Below are 18,117 nucleotides of genomic sequence, written 5' to 3'. Positions count from 1 at the left end.
CTGGGAGTTCTCAGGTGCCAATGCATCATGTGCTGGCCGACTAAGAGCCTGGTTGGTGGTCGCCACAGCTGCACCTGCAGCTACCACTACCGTTGGGCCCGTGAGAGTAGATGAAACTGACTGCCGGGTCACATGGGCACCTGTGTCGGATACAACAGCTGCATCTCCCAGAGCCACAGGGGGTGGTGGCATGACTGCACCAACATGGGGCAGGACATCCTGGCCAAGTGACTCCCCCTACTCCCTGGTCACCCCGGCCACAATGCCCAACACGTGGAGGACGCCCAACTGAGGCGTCCCTCACCTTTATTGGCCTCCCAACCATGGCACAGATGTACTAGTGCCAATGGGAGGTGCACACGACAATTGTCCTGGGCAATTGGGGTGAAGGGGGCGGGGTATGTGATGTAAACAGCACCCCTGTGCTCCTGCAAGGCTGTATGTGACCACTGGGGGAAAATGACAGGTCACGCAATGCTCAGGCGCCCCAAATATACAATAAAACTGTGCACACAATCCCCAGTAACCCACGTGTGTGGAATTGACCTCCTGCAGTACGCGGTGGCACCCAAAGACACAAAACACGCATGCATGTGGGACACACAGGCTACTATGACCTCGAAAATGGGTATGCAATACACAGGGGGACCCGCAGTGGGAAAAATAGCGTACGCGACTCACCGTCTGACTAGCGTGGGAAAGAAAAACACGCGTAGGCAACACCCCCACGAAAAGAAGAGGTACGTCCTCGATCCGCTGTGAAGTGATGGCGTGTGAAACAACAAGAAGTAGCGAAACACATGCGTCGGTCTCCATGAAAAGCACGTACAGCGAACTGCTGGCCCGAGCTCACCTTTAACCTGTGCCAAGGGAAATGCCTGCACGCGTCACATCAATTACGCGTTAATGCGCTAAGGCCCTTTCCTCCAATTACACACTGATGTGTTGTTCTTTCACCTGCTAACTCACTCTGCATCGAGCTGGCCACGCGACAACACACGGAAGACCATGTTTCTGCCCAGAAGGCCATTTACCTGCCCAAGGAGTTCCAAGCAGCCTCCCATGAGCCATCTGCTGCTTCCTGCCTGCCTGCTGCCATCGTGCCCTGCTATTTGGTGCCTTCACATCAGCCATTGCCAGGGGTCCAGTTGCTGTGACCACCCCTTCTGGAACAGAAGACTCCTGACTGGTGTTCCATCACTTCACAGCCAAGCCCCATGACCCAGTTGCCCACCCACACCTGCCTCGGGGGTTGCCATGTCAGGGCAAACACTATCTGAGATCACTGGCCACCCCTAGCCAGAGAGACAGAGGCCTGTCAGCTTCTCAGCCATAGAACTTGGCATCCTGGTGGAGCAAGTCCTGGGGCATTATGATGCCCTCTTCAGATGTCTGACTAGGTCCTCTTCTGTCTTCAGGAAAGACAGAAGAGGACCTGGTCAGACATCATGGTTGCCATCAACGTGGAGGGGGTGGCAACCCTCGACTTGAAACACGTCCAGAAGCACTGGGAGGACTTCAGGTCCAGGACCCTCAGGAAGGCACAGCGTCTCTTGCATGCAGCGGATGCAGCGGGCGCCAGGTCCAACTTACCATTGAACGGATGAGGGTCAGGAACACATCAACCCAGTGCTTCACCACCAGGTCCTAGAGAGGCAGACCTGTCTGGAGTCAAGCTGTGAGTGTTTGGGCCATCCCATTCCACACAGTGCATGTTGAGGTGTAGCAGGAGTGTGCAGCTTGGACATATGTCTGACATGGCCCATGTATGGATGTGTGTGTGCAGGGACATGCCCGTGCTGCATGTGAGTCCAGTCATGTGTGATGCACATCAATGGTGTATGTGTTCCAATGCATGATGCCCAACTGCATGTAAAGATGCACACATGTTTGCATTTCTGTGTATGTACTATGCAATGGATGGGGTGTGACACATGGATACTGGTCCCACCTTCATGTACGTGCACGGTGTACATGTGCGTGTGTCTGTTTGGTATGTGTGTGACTGTGAGACACCATGAATGCATGTGACATGGACATCTTGGTACCTGATTGGCAGATGTGCTATAGTTGCCGATGATTGCACTGTGACAGGTGGTGGAGATGTACAGATGGATGTCTGTCTGGTGGCATGTGTGCATGTATTCGGCACTCCCCATATTGCTTGTGACGTCATGGCAACCTTTGGATGTTCATGCAGTTACGTGTGTATGGATGCTGATGCCTGTTGCACGTTCCCTGCGTTTTTGTGCATGTGTGTGTGTTCAATTAACCTAAGTGTTGGGGAGTGTAATGGCGTCTGTGATGTCTGACACTGCCACTCATGTGCAATTGTTATGTGTCTAGCAGACCATTGTAAGGTGCCCTGATGCCTATGTTCTGTCTCTCCCTGTCTGCAGCATTGACTGATGAAGAGTGGGGAGACAGTGCTGTAGAGCACAGCGGCAGGGATGCCACCACCAGCTGAAGACTCAAGGCCCAGCTCCCCTCCCAGGTGGGAATATCTTCCGGGTGTGAGGAGTCTGGTGCTGCGTCCATGACCGTAGCTGTCGAAGTGAGGCCCAAGAGGCGAAGGTTGGAGGTGGCCCACAGGGGCATACTGAGGAAGATGGCATGGAGTCATCCAGGTTGGTGGGGTGTGTGGTTGAGGAGGAGGCCGTATCATCCCCACGCAGAGGGCCTGGGGGGGGGGTGGTTCCCCTGGTGCAAGTGGTGCAGTCCAAGGGCAGGAGGCAGCACAAGCTGCCGTGGAGGTGCCTGTGTGTAATCCTGCCCCTGATCCTGTGACTGCATCATCTGGCACCAGCAGGGATACCTTTGTCCAGACCCGTTTGCAGGGAGGGGATGCATCTACGACAACTGGCCTCCCTCTTCCTGCGGACGTGGCAATCCGTGACTGGATTGAGCCTGTCCTAGTCGGTGTTACGTTTTTCACACATGGTGTTCGGGATGACGTGCAGGGTTCTAGGCATGACAATGCATGTCATTTTGAATACCTGTGTGCCCGCCTCGGCTTGCTGGGACAGGCCACCTGCACAAGGTTCCTCCATCTGATGGACGCTCTTGCGACCCCCTCCTCAACTGCACCCCCTATGCGCCAGTCGTCCTCTGTGCCGTCTTCCCGCCCTTGTCTCACCTGGGCACCCTCACACCACACCACCAAGTGGACCCCTGCCAATGGAGGATGTGCAGGCATCTACGAGCAGGGCATGTGCATGATGGCGCCGGGGCATTGCATTCTACCAGAGGCCTTCGTGGTGCCACAGGCACGTGTCATCTAGGCAACAGCAGGCTCAATGTGGGAGGCGTCAAGACTCAGTGACAACAACATCCCGGGGGCAGGCATCGGCCGACGGGCAGGAGGACCCAGGATTGGGAGTGCCTTCCGTGTGGCAGCAGTTGGGCCAGAAAATGAATGCAGAGCAGCGGCGGGCAGAGAGGGCATGGCTCACGATGGTCAGGGTGGAGAACTCCATGCACCAGGCGTTGAGGCGGGCTGAGTGCCTCGTGGCAACTCGCAGGGAGTTGGAGGAGTCCATGGCAGAATCCCTGCGAGCCCTCAAGGCCAGGGGACATGCCCGCCTCCGGGACATCGACGTGGAGTTCGATGATGCCCTGGCCCAGAAAATCAAGAGGTGGGCCGTCGGACTAGCCCAACGCCTTTGCATATAGTTATTTAGGGTTATGTTTCATTTTGATTTTTTCTTCTGTTTTGGAGTCCACAGACTTTGCTCCACTTTTTGTATATAGCTTTGTTTTTTATAGGGTTTTATGTAGGTTTCATTTTGTCATGGGATCATGGACCCTTCAGACTTTCAGTGTAGTTCAGGACCTGTACATACTTTTGTTTTTATGATACTATGCAGGAATGGTTTTTTATATTTTTCATTTTGGATTGAGTTCATTGGACTTTTTTTAATTTATATTTCTCACAGATTGTGCATTATTTATGATTTGAATTTTCATGACTTTTTCAGTTTCATCTTTTTATTTCATTTTGTCATTTCATATTTATTTTAATACATTTCACAAATGTCAATTATTGGTGTGATCTACTCTCATTGGTTTTGTGCATGTGTCAGTCAGAATTGGCTCAGTCATGTATCACTGCTGTGTGTCTCTGTTGGATGCATGCGTGTGCTTTTCTGAATGTCATGGCATGGGACATTTACTGGGGAGTGGGTACAATGGATGGTGGTATGTTTGGACTCAGGTGGTGCAGCGTGGGGTGTGATTTGGGTTTTGCAGTTGTAACATGGACCTGTATTGTGACAATGTGTTTGTTGGGGGGACATGAGTCGGGCCTGCTGGCAGGTTGCCGTCACTGTGGGTGGGGTGGGGGGGACTTGAGTCATGGCCTACTGTCAGGTTGCTGTCACTGTGGATGGGGTGGAGGGACTTGAGTCGGGGCCTGCTGGCAGGTTGCTGCCACTGGGGGTGGGTGGGGGGACATGAATCAGGGCCTGCTGGCAGGTTGCTGTCACTGAGGGTGGGAGGGACATGTGTCGGGGTCTGCTGGCAGGTTGCCGTCACTGTGGGTAGGGTGGGAGGGACTTGAGTCGGGGCCTGCTAGCAGGTTGCTGTCACTGGGAGTGGTGTGGGGGGGACATGAGTAGAAGCCTGCTGGCAGGTTGCCGTCACTGGGGGTGGTGTGGGGGGACATGAGTCGGGACCTGCTGGCAGGTTGCCGTCACTGTGGGTGGGGTGGGAGGGGACATGAGTCGGGACCTGCTGGCAGGTTGCTGTTACTGGGGGCGAACATGATTGGAGACATACATAGGGGGCTCCGATGTTGTATGGGCTGCCTGCTGGCATGCTCACGGGTGATGGGGGCTCCGTTGTTGTGTGGGCTGCCTGCTGGCATGCTCACGTGTGATGGGGGGTCTCCGTTGTTGTGTGGGCTGCCTGCTGATATGCTCACGGGTGATGGGGGGCTCTGCTGTGGTGTGGGCTGCCTGCTGGCATGTGCACAGGTTTTGGGGGGGGGCGTTGTGTCGTGGGCTGCTTGTGAGATGCGTTCGCGGGTGATCTGAGCATGCGCTTCCTTTTTCACGCGATTGGGCTGGCTTGAGGGGGTACGCGTATTCCGGGGGTGCGCAAGGATTGCGTACCCTACTTGCGTCAGCCAAATCGCGTGTAAAATTCCATGCGCACCCCCGGAATATGCATACTCCACTCACACCAGCCCAATCGCGTGTAAAACTCCTTGCGCACCCCGATTATGTATACACCGCTCGTGCCAGCAAAATTGCATGAAAAACGTACTTGTGTACCCCGGAATACACATACCCCGCTCGCGCTAGACCAATCGCGTGTAAAACTCCACGCGCACCCCTGGAATTCGAGTACCCCACTTGCACCATCCCAATCGCATGTACAACTCCTTGCGCAGCCCTCGGAATACACGAACCCCGCTCACACCAACGAAATCACGTGAAAAGCGCACTTGCATATCCCGGAATACACGTACCCTGCTCGCCCCAGCCTAATCGCGTGGAAAAAAAAGCACTCATGTACTCCCATATTTACGCACCCGTGTAGTGAGGAGCCACATGCACCCCATGCAGGCAGTCCACACCACAGGGGACCCCCTACTACCCTTTTCATGCCCCGCAGGCAGCCCATCACCCCTGGCCATGTCCCGCAAGCATCCCACACCACAGGGGACCCCCCCCTACATCCCTGGCTATGCCCCACAGACAGCCCATCACGCCTGGCCATGCCTCGCTGGCAGCCCATCACCCCTGGCCATGCCCCGCAGGCAGCCCACACCACAGGGGACGCCCCTACAACCCTGGCCATGCCCCACAGACAGCCCATCACCCCAGACCATGCCCCACAGACAGCCCATCACACCTGGCCATGCCCCACAGGAAGACTGTCAACCCTGGCCATGCTCCGCAGGCAACCCACCACCACTGGCCATGCCTCGCAGGCAGCCCATTACCCCTGGCCATGCCCCACAGGCAGCACATCACCCCTAACCATGCCCCGCAGGCAGCCCAACACCCCTGGCCATGCCCCACAGACAGCCCATCACCCCTGGCCATGCCCCACAGTCAGTACATCACCCCTTGCCATGCCCCACAGGCGGCCCATCATACCTGTCCATGCCCTGCAGGCAGACCGTCACCCCTGGCCATACCCCATAGACAGCCCATCACCCCTGGCCATGCCCCGCAGACAGCCCATCACCCCTGGCCATGCCCCTGGCCATGCCCTGCAGGCAGCCCATCACCCCTGGATATGCCCCGCAGGCAGCCCACACCACAGGGGATCCCCCTACAACCCTGGCCATGCCCCGCAGACAGCCCATCACCCCTGGCCATGCCCCACAGACAGCACATCACCCCTGACCATGCCCCGCAGTCAGTCCATCACGCATTGCCATGCCCCACAGGCAGCCCATCACACCTGACCATGCCCCGCAGGCAGCCCATCACCCCTGGCCATGCCCCATAGACAGCCCATCACCCCTGACCATGCCCCGTAGACAGCCCATCACCCCTGGCCATGCCCTGCAGGCAGCCCATCACCCCTTGATATGCCCCACAGGCAGCCCACACCACAGGGGATCCCCCTACAACCCTGGCCATGCCCCGCAGACAGCCCATCACCCCTGGCCATGCCCCACAGACAGCACATCACCCCTTGCCATGCCCCACAGTCAGTCCATCACTCATTGCCATGCCCCACAGGCAGCCCATCACACCTGACCATGCCCCGCAGGCAGCCCATCACCCCTGGCCATGCCTCACAGACAGTTCATCACCCCTGGCCATGTCCCGCAGGCAGCCCATCACCCCTGGCTATGCCCCAGAGGCAGCCCACACCACAGGGGATCCTCCTACAACCCTGGCCATGCCCCACAGGCAGCCTATCACCCCTGGCCAAGACCTGCAGGCAGCCCATCAGCCCCGACCATGCCCCGCAGGCAACCCACACCACAGGGGGGACTTTTTCCATGCGATTTGCCTGGCGCAGGTGGGGTATGTGTATTGCAGGGGGTGCGTGAGGAGTTTTACACACGATTGGGCTGGCCCAAGCAGGATACGCATATTCCGAGGGGTTCATGAGGAGTTTTACATACGATTGGGATGGCGCATGCAGGGTATGCGATTCCGAGGGGTGTTCTAGGAGTTTTACATGCGATTGGGCTGGAGGGTGGGTTAGGGTAATAATTAATTTTAGTACCCGGCAAGAGTCAAGCAGAATGCACCACACATTCTGATTGGCTCTTGCCAGGTCATTACCCAGCCGTGAATCCCTCGATTCGAGGCCGGGATTCCAGCCGCCTTGTCCATGGCAAGGGGCATGGCAGCCCCTCAGCCAATGAGGAGGCTTGAAGCGGGGCCATCCCCGTTCCGAGCCTCCTCACGGCTGAGAAGCTGCCTTTGCCCACCACCGGTGACTCAGGTAAGGTTTTTTTCTTTTTTTTTCTTCCTCTTTCCTCCCCTCCCCACCCCACTTACCTTCTGCCTCCTTTGTCCACGGCAGGTGGCGTGGCAGCCTCCAGCCATGTGGAGTCTCTAAGCGGGCCATACTCGCGCTGCGCCTCTACACGGCTGGAGGCTACCATCGTGCCCCACCGGGGATTCTGGCGCGTCTTTTTTTTTCCACACTCCGCAACCCCACTTACCTTCTTCTCTGTCACCTTTCGGTAGCGGACGCACTGGGAACCCTTCTGTTCCCAGCACGTCTGCTCCCGATGGCGCCATGGAAAGGGAAAAGGGACTCTGTTTTCCCTTTCCCGGCAGCCATTTTCTTGGTCATTTTTTTTTCTGTCCGAAACCCTGCAGCATTTCGGGACAGAACAAACTGCTTTCAGTCCCCCGGTCATGCAGATCTTGTGGCCCGAGGTACTAATAGCAATATGCCCCTCGCGGCGGGGGCATTACTGCATCAGGTTATGTCCCAGGGCCTTCGTTAAGGCCCTCACTTCGCTCGGGCCTATAACTATGGGCCCCGGGGCATTACCTGACTCGGTAATGCCCCCACCGCTCGGGTCATATTGCTTAAGTAAGGGAGTATGGGGGAGTATTAGGGGGAACTGTGGGGGTCTCCCCGGCATATAAATGCATTGAAAAGTGCAATACAATTTGGTCTTTTCGGCCGCAGGATTTTTGCAATGACCATATCACATAGAACTGGATTGTAAAGGTGTTGTACATGGTGGACAATGACAAATACCACTACCACCCCCCCATTCTGTCTTGAGACAACAAGTGTTTTAATGACAAGTGCACACGTGTACAGAAACCAGGTTGTAATGGCGAAATACTATGAGGATACTGAAACGTGCATTTTATTTTCTTCATATCAATACACATACTTACAATTTGAGCCAAAAAGTGATTAGTATGTTTTCACAAAGTTAGACAATAACTTTTGGTGTCATGCCAAAATTGGAATTAGAATCTAAATAACCTTGCTTATAGTCATCAATGAAGCCACTCGACTACATTTTCTGCTAATTTAACTCGGAAAATGCTTGTGAATTTCAATGTGTACTCTCTGCGGACAGCTCGCTACAAGTTGCTAGTGTATGATAGACTCGACACTAGCATCCCAAACGCCTTGATGTGAAACTCCAGTGATCCTCCACTAAGAGCTGAGTAGTCACTTTTTGATATCCCCCTCTGTACATAATGATTCGCGTTTATATAGCGCTATGAACTCTGAGGCATCTGAGCACTGCTTAATATCACCCACGTTGTATGGTGCTCATTTACCGACCTAGAAAGGATGAAAAGCTGAGGTGGGCTTACAGGATTCGAGCCTCTGACTGCAGGCTCTGCATGGATATGAAAGGGAGCGCTCTGCTCGCTGTGCTATCATCCCAGTCGAGCACAAACCGGAAATCACATCTATAAATGCAACAAGGAATCCGAAAGCCACCCTACAGTTGATTACCAGGTAGCAGTGAATTGAACACTAGTTGATGAATAGAGGTGTCAGAACAATCCAAGAGCGAGGGGGCAAGTGCTACTTACATGCATCGCGAGAATGCTGCGCGGGATCAGCTCCCTGTATTGTCTGATGGTAAAGTGCCATGTTTTTATTCTCATCAGGTCATCGAAGGTAAACTCCAAGATTAGACGCCCTTCCGTGCAGACCTAAAATGGGGAGAGAAAATGCACGTTCATTCCAGGCCTCTGACTGCCCTCCTTTTCACTTTGTACTGCAAGCAGCGTCTTTCGGCGGCTTGCACAGGCTATGAATTCCATACAACTAGTCATCAGCGACGCTGACATGAAATGTACTGATAACAGCAGGACACGTTTTAATAAACTCTCAAATTATCTGGTATTGTTGCAGAAGAATGAGGCTTGTCTTCTGGAGTAATTGTGTTGACTACAGACTAATGAACCTTTAAATTAACATTCTGTTGATTAGGAAAGAAGTACTGTATTTAAAGACATTCATTACTCGGGACTAAGAGACTTCGATTAGACTAAGCACACTTAACAGATATACTGTCATTCAAAATAACTCTTTCTTCAGGGCTCACCATACATTGGGATTCGCAACCAGTGTCTTTCCCGGTGTTTAGGACTACACCTCCCATCAGCCCTAGCCACAGGTCACTACTGCACGGCAGTTTTATTTGGTCACACTGTTATTGAAATGGAGCCACGTTTTTATAATTGAATCTCTCAGGTCCCCTTTGCTCGTCCCCCATGGCTTTTCAGCTGATTGCAGCCAGTAAATGTATCGTGCTTTCCACGCATTCACCCAATACTATACAGGATAAAGTACTAACTGCCGTACATTTTGAAAGACAAAAAGGAATTCTGTGACCAAAGAGGGGAATAGGGCGCAATACCGAGTTCCTTTGTAAACTGTTTTAGAAGAGAACTAGTCACAGTACTAGATAGTATTTTTGCCTTATAATGCTCTGACCTTGTCGAGCCTCTGAATTGGTTCGTTATACTGTCTAATGATCCAGGGTTAATGTTATTGTTAAAGGATATTTGTACCGTGCACTATCACCACCGGAGTTGTCCCCTGGTGCTCTGGTGGATCTGATAAGGAAAGAGGGTGAGGGGAGAGTTAGTGGGAACGAGTGGATAAGTGCAAGAGAGAAGTGATGTGCTGTTGGCAGCTTCAGTTCGGTTAACACTGGTCGCTGAGCTTGGGGGTGCGTTCTGGTCGTTAGCCGGCATGTGCTGTTGTGCAAAGCTATGTGTGGTTTGTTTTGTTGTTGCAGTGTAGTGATGATTGTGTGGTTTGTTGTGCTTTAGGGTTGTGGCTGTGTTTGGTTAGAGTTTGAGAGGTGTGTGCAGAGGGGTGACATTGTTAGTGGGTTGTTTATTGGCCTTGCTATCTAGAAGTGATATGTGCTCAATGTTCACGTTCTTTCTAGATGCGGCACATGAATATCTCCGCATTTCTATCTAGATCCGGCACTGGCTAATATGCACAATCCTGTCTATATATGACGCACACCAATATTCACACTTATATCCAAATGTGGCACTGGCCCACCTTCAAAATCCTATCTAGATGCGAAGCAAGCTAGCATTCACAAGGGACGTCCAACTCCAGGCCTCGAGGGCCGGATCCATTATAGATTTTCAAGAGACCCCTCATTAATATTCATGAGATAAATTTGCATACAATGATTCTAAATGTATGCAATTTCTGTCTCAAGAATATTCATGACAGATATCCTGAAAACCCATCAGGTGTCTGGCCCTTAAGGCCTCGAGTTGGACAACCCTCTAATCCATCGTTCTTACCATCCCTTCCCCCCCACGCTACTCTTTCTGTTCCACAAGAGCCGTAAGACCACTATGGTTTGTGATAGGCGTACTATGAATATTGAGTAACATAACGCACGTGTACACACTGGTCATCCCCTTTGGTTCCTGACCTCTTACTCAACCTTTTAATGTGCGCGGAAAGTAGTTGCATAAAATGACTCTGAAAAGTTTGTGGCTATTTAAAGTAAATGATAACATGCAGAACATCCCGGCTCTCTTGTGTTAAAAAAAAGGAGTTCCTAAAATGAACATTCTAGCAGTAACGATGCTTATTAATTCATGGCTGTAAAGTGGCCCAGAAAGATACTGTAGAGGACACAAGTTTGAAGATCTTGCAGTTCCAGTGAGAGTTGGAATTCTTCTCTGAGTAGGCTTAAGCAGCAGGCATTGTGACTTCAGAACCCAACTCTAGTGATGTCAAAGCTGGTCTGTAATATTTGTGATAAGGAACAAGTTACTTACCTGTAATTGTTGTTCTCCAGCATGGGTCTGGCATGGATTCACATGCTCATGAATATTCCCCGTCGTCAGGCTGGGAATCCTCGGTAAAGAAAAAACCAGTATCAGTTTCGTTTCTGATCTGTCTTTCGTAGTAGTAACCAATCACTGATCTCTGCGTCATACTGACCACAGCCAATGACTGCCCTCTACCTAAGCCCCGCCTCTGGCAGCCATCTTCAGATTTGGTAGCACTTAAAGTGGCACTATGACCAAGTGAAGAGACGCAGAGGGGGAGGCGGGAGGGTTCGCATGTGAATCCATGCCAGACCCATGCTGGAGAACAACAGTTACAGGTAAGTAACTTGTTTCTTCTCCAGCATGGGGTCTGGCATGGATTCACATGCTTAAGAATAAAGAATACATAGCAGTACACACATGCACAACCACGGGAGGTGGCAAAGGCTCAACATTAAGCATTACATCAAACTCAACATTAAGCAAATCTTACCTCCTCACCAGGCTCACCTTAGGCGAACAGGTTGCGCAGCACTGCTTGGCCGACCCTGGACTCCTCCCTGGAATCCCGATCGACGCAGTAGAATTTCGTGAAGGTGTGCATCGACCTCCACGTAGCAGCCCTGCAGATGTCCAGCAAGGGCACACCAGATAGGAACGCCGTGGTAGCTGCGATCGCTCTGGTGGAATGGGCTCTCGGACGGCCAGGCAGCGGTCGGTTTGCCAACCGATGACAGTACATGATACAGCCGGAGAGCCATCTGGAAATGGAAGCCTTCGAGAGAGCCTTCCCCTGATTGACAGGTCCAAAGTTCACAAAGAGTTGTGACGTCTTCCGAAAACACTTGTGTCCACGTAGAACTTCAGCGCTCTAGCCACATCCAGCGAGTGCAAAGTCCTTTCAGCCGGCGACGAAGACGACAGGAAGAAAACAGGCAACACCAAGGGTTCGTTGAGGTGGAAGTCCGACGGCACCTTGGGCATGAAGGAGGGGTGCGTCCTGAGCACTACCCTCATGTCGTGAAAAGTCAAGTACGGGGCCTTGCAGGAAAGGGCCTGGATCTCTCCCACCCGTCGTGCGGAGGTGATGGCCACAAGAAACGCTGTTTTCCACGACAAGAACTTCAACGGAGCCGAGTGCAGAGGCTCGAACGGAGGTCCCATGAGCTTGGTCAGCACCAGGTTGAGCTCCCACGCCGGGGCCGGAGCCTTCACCGGCGGGAACGATCTGAACAGTCCCTTCATGAACTCTTTCACCAGACGATGAGACCACAAAGACGTCCGCCCCGTGGTTCTGGTGTATCGGGAGATCGCAGCAAGATGAATCTTGATGGACGCGTGCGCCAGTCCAGCCTTGGCCAGCGTCAGTAGGTACGGCAGTACTTGGGGAGCCGTAATCCGTAGAGGGTTAATCTTCTGTGCGTGGCACCAGACAGAGAACCTCTTCCATTTGTGTCCGTAGCATTTAAGAGTTGAGGACGCCCTGGCCTTTGCAAGAACCTCTCTGCAATCGGCCGGTATGTCGTATCCTCCAAACTCTAACGCTGCAGGAGCCAGGCCTGCAAGTTCAGCGACTTCGGGTCGTGATGGAGGATGGCGCCTCCTTCCCTGGAGAGAAGATCTGCGTCCACTGGCAGCTTGATTGACGGGGACGCTGACAAGTCCAGAAGGCCCAGGAACCATATCTGCCTCGGCCACGCAGGTGCGACGAGGATCATCCTGCACCGTGACCTCTTGAGCTGGTTGATGAGCCGGATCAGCAATGGCAATGGAGGGAACGCGTATAGAAACAGGCCCTCCCAGGGGAACGAGAAAGCTTCGCCCATGCTCCTCGGCTGGGGAAACCTGCTGGCGAACCTCCGGCACTTGGAGTTCGTCGCCGTTGCGAACAGATCTATTTGGGGTGTGCCCCACCGTCGGAAGAGGCGGTCCACTAGATCCTGTCGTAGTTCCCACTCGTGGCACGAGCGCAGCTCCCTGCTGAGTGAGTCGGCGATGGTGTTTTTTTATCCCTGCCAGATGAAACGGCACCAGAAACATCCCTTGGGCGACGGCCCAATGCCACAGATCCTGCGCCTCCCTGGACAGGGCTGGGGACCTGGTTCCGCCCTGTTTCCTGATGTAGAACATGGTGGTGGTGTTGTCGGTGAAGATCCTCACCACCTTGCCCTTGAGGGACGGAAGGAAGGACCTGAGGGCCCAAAACACTGCATGGAGCTCCAGGACGTTGATATGGAGGGACTTCTCCGTCGGGAGCCAAAGGCCTCTCGCGTGCAGATTTTCGGTGTGCGCTCCCCACCCTTCCAGGGAGGCATCCGTGGTCACTGTCTCCTGGTGGCCGGGGGTCTGGAAGTCCATGCCCGCCGTCAGATGCGCGCGGTTGCCCCACCACCGGATCGCTCGTCGGAAACTCTCGTCGAGTGTGATCCTCTCCTCGAAGCTGCCCGTCGTCTGGATCCAGCGCACGTCCATGAACTCCCGCAACGGGCGCATCCGGAGCCTGCACAGGGGGATGAGGTAAATGCAAGAAGACATCATTCCGAGGAGGGACTTGATGGACCTCACTCTGGCCGCGTCCGCAACCAGCATCCGCTGCACCTTGCCCAAAATGGCCCTCGTCCTTTCCTCCGACGGATAGGCCAGAAGCGACACTGTGTCGAGCTTCGCTCCCAGAAACAGTGTGTCTTGCGCGGGCACCAGGTGGGACTTGGCGTAGTTTATGGAGAATCCCAGGTCCGTGAGAAGTTGGACGGTCCTTGCCGTGTGCTCCACGGCGAGCTCCTTCGTCTTCGCTCGGATGAGCCAGTCGTCCAGGTAGGGGTAGACGTGGATCCCCTCTCGGCGCAGCTGCGCCGCCACCGGTGCGAGGCACTTGGTGAACACCCTGGGTGCTGACCTCAGTCCGAAGGGAAGGGCTCTGAACTGATAGTGACGCCCTTGGACCACGAACCTGAGAAACCTTCGGTGTCCCTTTAGGATGGGAATATGGAAGTAGGCATCCTCCAAATCCAACGACGACAGGAAATCACCCTCCTCCAGCCGACCCAGGACGTGTTGGAGGGTGACCATCCAGAACTTCTGTGCCTTGATGAATTTGTTCAGTTGTCGTAGGTCCAGGATGGGACGCCATCCTCCCGTCTTCTTCTTCACGAGGAAGTATCTTGAGTAAACTTCGGTGCCCCGAAGCCTCTTTGGGACAAGCTCGATGGCGCCCTTCCTGAGCATCGCCTTTACCTCCAAGAGAAGTTGAGGGACGTGATGTTCTTTCCTGGCCACAGGGGGGACACGCGGGCACCCCTTTAGAAACCCGAGCGCGTGACCCTGGGCTAGGGCGTCCAGCACCCAACAGTCGGTGGAGATTGACTCCCACACGCTGACGAAGCTCGCCAGCCGGCCTCCCACCAGGGTGCTTCGGTGGGGGCCCGACCCCACGGCCGGTTCAGTCCTGCTTCGACGAGGCTTTGCCGCCTTGACCTCCTTGGCGACGACGGCGGGGTCCGCCTGACTTGCCTCGTCCCCTGTAAGCTTCCTGCGACGACGAACGGGCCGCTTGACGGTAGGTGGAAAATCTGCCGCCGGAACCTTTGGAGGCACCCTGTTTGCCCCGCCTCTCCGAAAGGGCGGCCGCCGTTGCTGGAGAACCCCAAGAGCCCGGGCCGTCTCTGTGTCGGCCTTGATGGCTTGAAGGGAATCGTCCACTGTTTTCCCAAACAGGTTGTTTCCGTCGAACGGCATGTCCAAGACTCTGGTCTGCACGTCCTGACGGAAGTCAGTAGCCTTGAGCCATCCACGCCGCCTAAGGCACACGCCGTTGCCCAACTGGCGAAATCCAGTGTCAGCGATGTCCGTCGCAATCGTAATGGCATGGTCCAATGCCACCTCTCCTTCCTGCAAGATCTCTAGGGCATCCGCCCTCTTGTCGTCCGGTAGGAAGTCCAGCAGGGGGGCCAGTTTGTACCACAACTCCCTGTCGTAGCGGGCTACGATAGCCAAGGCGTTGGCCGCCTTAATCGTCGTCGCTGCAGACGAGATGACCCTGCGTCCCATCGTATCCAATTTCTTTCCCTCGCCGTCCGGCGGGGAGGTCGACGTAGAGGCCGCGCCCCCTCCCGCTTTCTTCCTGGCCGCCGCGGAGATGACCGAGTCCGGGGTCGGCTGTGCCCAAAGGCACAAGGGGGCCGCGTCCGGGACCCGGTACTTCTTCTCGTACCGATCCCTTCTAGCCGGCATCGTGGATGGGTTCTTGAGGAGGGCGAGGCCCTCATCCCAAATATCATCCAGTAGAGGTACGGAGAGGACCGTCTTCCTCTTGGCCTCGCGCCGTTGATAAAGGAAACCTTCCTTCTTCTTCTCTTCCGGGCAGAGCTGGAAAAGCTCGGATGCCCTGGCGATCATGGAGTGAAACGATCCAATCTCGTCGGGCGGGGAAGCCCGGGTGGGAGGTGACGACGGCAGATCCTCGTCGTAAACCTCGTCGTCCGTACCCGTCGCGGCCGTGTCAGTCCCCGTATCATCCCCACGAGTCGTGGACGGGGAGGAGGGCTGAACAGGGCGCGATGGCTGAAAAGGAGGTGGAGGATGAATCCTTCTTCTCTTAGGGGGAGGGCTCCCAGACGGGCCTGGCTCCGGGTCCCCCGTCGGGAGTGGTTCCTCCGCTGGTGGTAACGGCAGTCTTGTCCTTATCTCCGAGCATAAGGACTGTATAGCCAACAAAATGGCCGCCGAGTTGTCTTGCGGCACTAGTTGAGGGGATTCCGACGGGCGGTCAGGGGCCCCGTCGGCACCCTCGACGTTATCGTTGTCTCCCACGTCGGGGTCCCTCCCGATGGGCTGGTCTTCTTCCAAGCCAACGCCGTGGCTTAAGACTTCGATCAGCTCTTCCTCAGAGGTTGAGGCCGAATCCACGACGACCTCCTGCCCCCCCTTTTTCTTCTCCGTCGGAGGTTTCAAGGGGGTCCTGTCGATGGGCATAAAAGAGGACTCCCTCCGCGGTGGCAGGGAGACTCTGAGCCCCGAGGTCGCCACCACTGGTGTAGCCTCCAAAGGCTGAGCCAGGGCCGCCGCGACTGTCTCGATAGAGGCCTTGGCCGGATGGATTAAGGCTTTCACCACCTTAGGTGCGCTCACCGCCTTCTCCTTGGGGGGAGGGTCACTGCCTCGCTCTCCCTCCGATGGGGCCTTCGAGCTCGACCGGGGCCTCTCCAGGAGCTTCGCCGGGTGCGCGGCCTTCCTCTTACCTGAACCAGAGCGTTGGCTCGTGGTTGATGGTGCCGGGGAGGATGCGCCCTGCCTGGCGCCCGTAGAGCCCGACCGTTCGGCGCTCCCGGTGCCAGCGGACTGGCGGTGCTTGGCCTTGTGTTGGACCCCCGTCGCCGGGGCGTCCTCAAAGGTCTTAGAAGACCGCTCGGATTTCTTCTTCTTCTTCTCGCCTGGCGGGCTCTTCCCTTCCAGCCAGTTGGCGAGACGTTGATGGCGGTCCTTCATGGTCCGCTCCGACATATTGCCGCAAAACGCACAGTCCTTCTCCACGTGCGTCTTGTCCTCATGTAGGCAGTACAGACAAAAGGAGTGTTCGTCCTCCTTAAAGACATTCTGAAGCTGGCATCCAGGGCAGACCCTGAACAGCTTTCCAGGCGTCGAGCTTCCCTTCTCCTGGGCCATGTCCGAGATGGGCCTGAGAAACTTCTGGAGTCCTCCAAAAGCGTGGCTCGACGAAATCTTCGCCCTTGAGGGGCGTAGACGAATCCGACACGGGTCCCCGTTGATCGGATGAAGAAACGGTGGAGCTTGAGGCTCTTTTGACCAAAAAATCGAAGTTTTTGAGAAAAAAAACGTGAAAAAATAGCACTAACGCTCGAGAGCAATAGCACGAGGATCCCAACACTTGAACGTGCGGTAAAAATCTGAAGATGGCTGCCAGAGGCGGGGCTTAGGTAGAGGGCAGTCATTGGCTGTGGTCAGTATGACGCAGAGATCAGTGATTGGTTACTACTACGAAAGACAGATCAGAAACGAAACTGATACTGGTTTTTTCTTTACCGAGGATTCCCAGCCTGACAATGGGGAATATTCATGAGCATGTGAATCCATGCCAGACCCCATGCTGGAGAAAGTATGCCCTCCCCTAGGTTATAAGGATATCGCAAGTCACTGAGGAGTTCTTAGACTAAATAGAGGAAAGGAGACTCTGAGACGACTTGCAATATCCTTCTTATGAGCAGTAGGGGGTATTTTATTCCTTAAAATGCATGGCCGCTCACCATCATCCCCTTTAATACCTGACCTCTTGCTTAATCTAAAATAAGAGATCTTTGCTGATCCATACAATCAATATAGAACTTGGATTTGAAAAGCTAATATGCAACTTTGAATGTGTCATAGAAAAAAAGTGTAAACATTTTAATAAAATGCATTGAAAAAGTTTTCATTCTGTACTTTAAGATAAGTAATATACATCTGTAAAGTGTCTCAGAAAACTATTAATCAAGCAAGGAATTTGAAAGGCTTGTTCATTAACATCTGCAGTGACAGCTGGAATCCTGACTCAAGCAGTCGGCATACCTGAGGCATAATAACTGATTACGGAGCAGTTGTGATGTCATTTTCTCATTATAGATCAGTTGTGCTGTCACAACTAGCCTGTAATCAAATGATTTCCAGGCTTTTACATGGATATGTCATGCTGCCATGTATTACATATGGGATAAAGTGCCCCCGACCGTGTGTTCTATGGATATTGCAAGTCACTAAGCCAAGCCTAGTTCCTTCATAAGGTCATGCAACTCGAAGGTAACTTGCAATATCCTTTTTCTAGGTAGAGTAGGGGGGGGGTTCACTCCTTACAATATATGTATATTCACTATCATTCCCTTTAATGCTCTGCTTCTTGCTTAAT

General features: G+C 54.0%; 1 protein-coding gene across 2 annotated transcripts in view; it reads right to left on the bottom strand.

Annotated features, from left to right (window-relative positions):
- LDB2 (LIM domain binding 2) overlaps nucleotides 1-18,117 on the bottom strand; it is a 1,443,494-nt gene that overhangs the window by 326,422 nt on the left and 1,098,955 nt on the right. For both annotated transcript variants that reach the window (XM_069631913.1, XM_069631914.1), the window contains exon 4: nucleotides 8,994-9,116. In XM_069631913.1, coding sequence (XP_069488014.1) covers nucleotides 8,994-9,116 — 123 coding nt within the window. The remainder of the gene's footprint in view (nucleotides 1-8,993; nucleotides 9,117-18,117) is intronic.

The sequence above is a fragment of the Ambystoma mexicanum genome, chromosome 6q, assembly GCF_040938575.1.
Source record: "Ambystoma mexicanum isolate Mex_15411 chromosome 6q, UKY_AmexF1_1, whole genome shotgun sequence".
Taxonomy (NCBI): domain Eukaryota; kingdom Metazoa; phylum Chordata; class Amphibia; order Caudata; family Ambystomatidae; genus Ambystoma; species Ambystoma mexicanum.
Note: the sequence above shows the minus strand (reverse complement) of the source record. Positions and strands in the feature narration are given on the sequence as shown.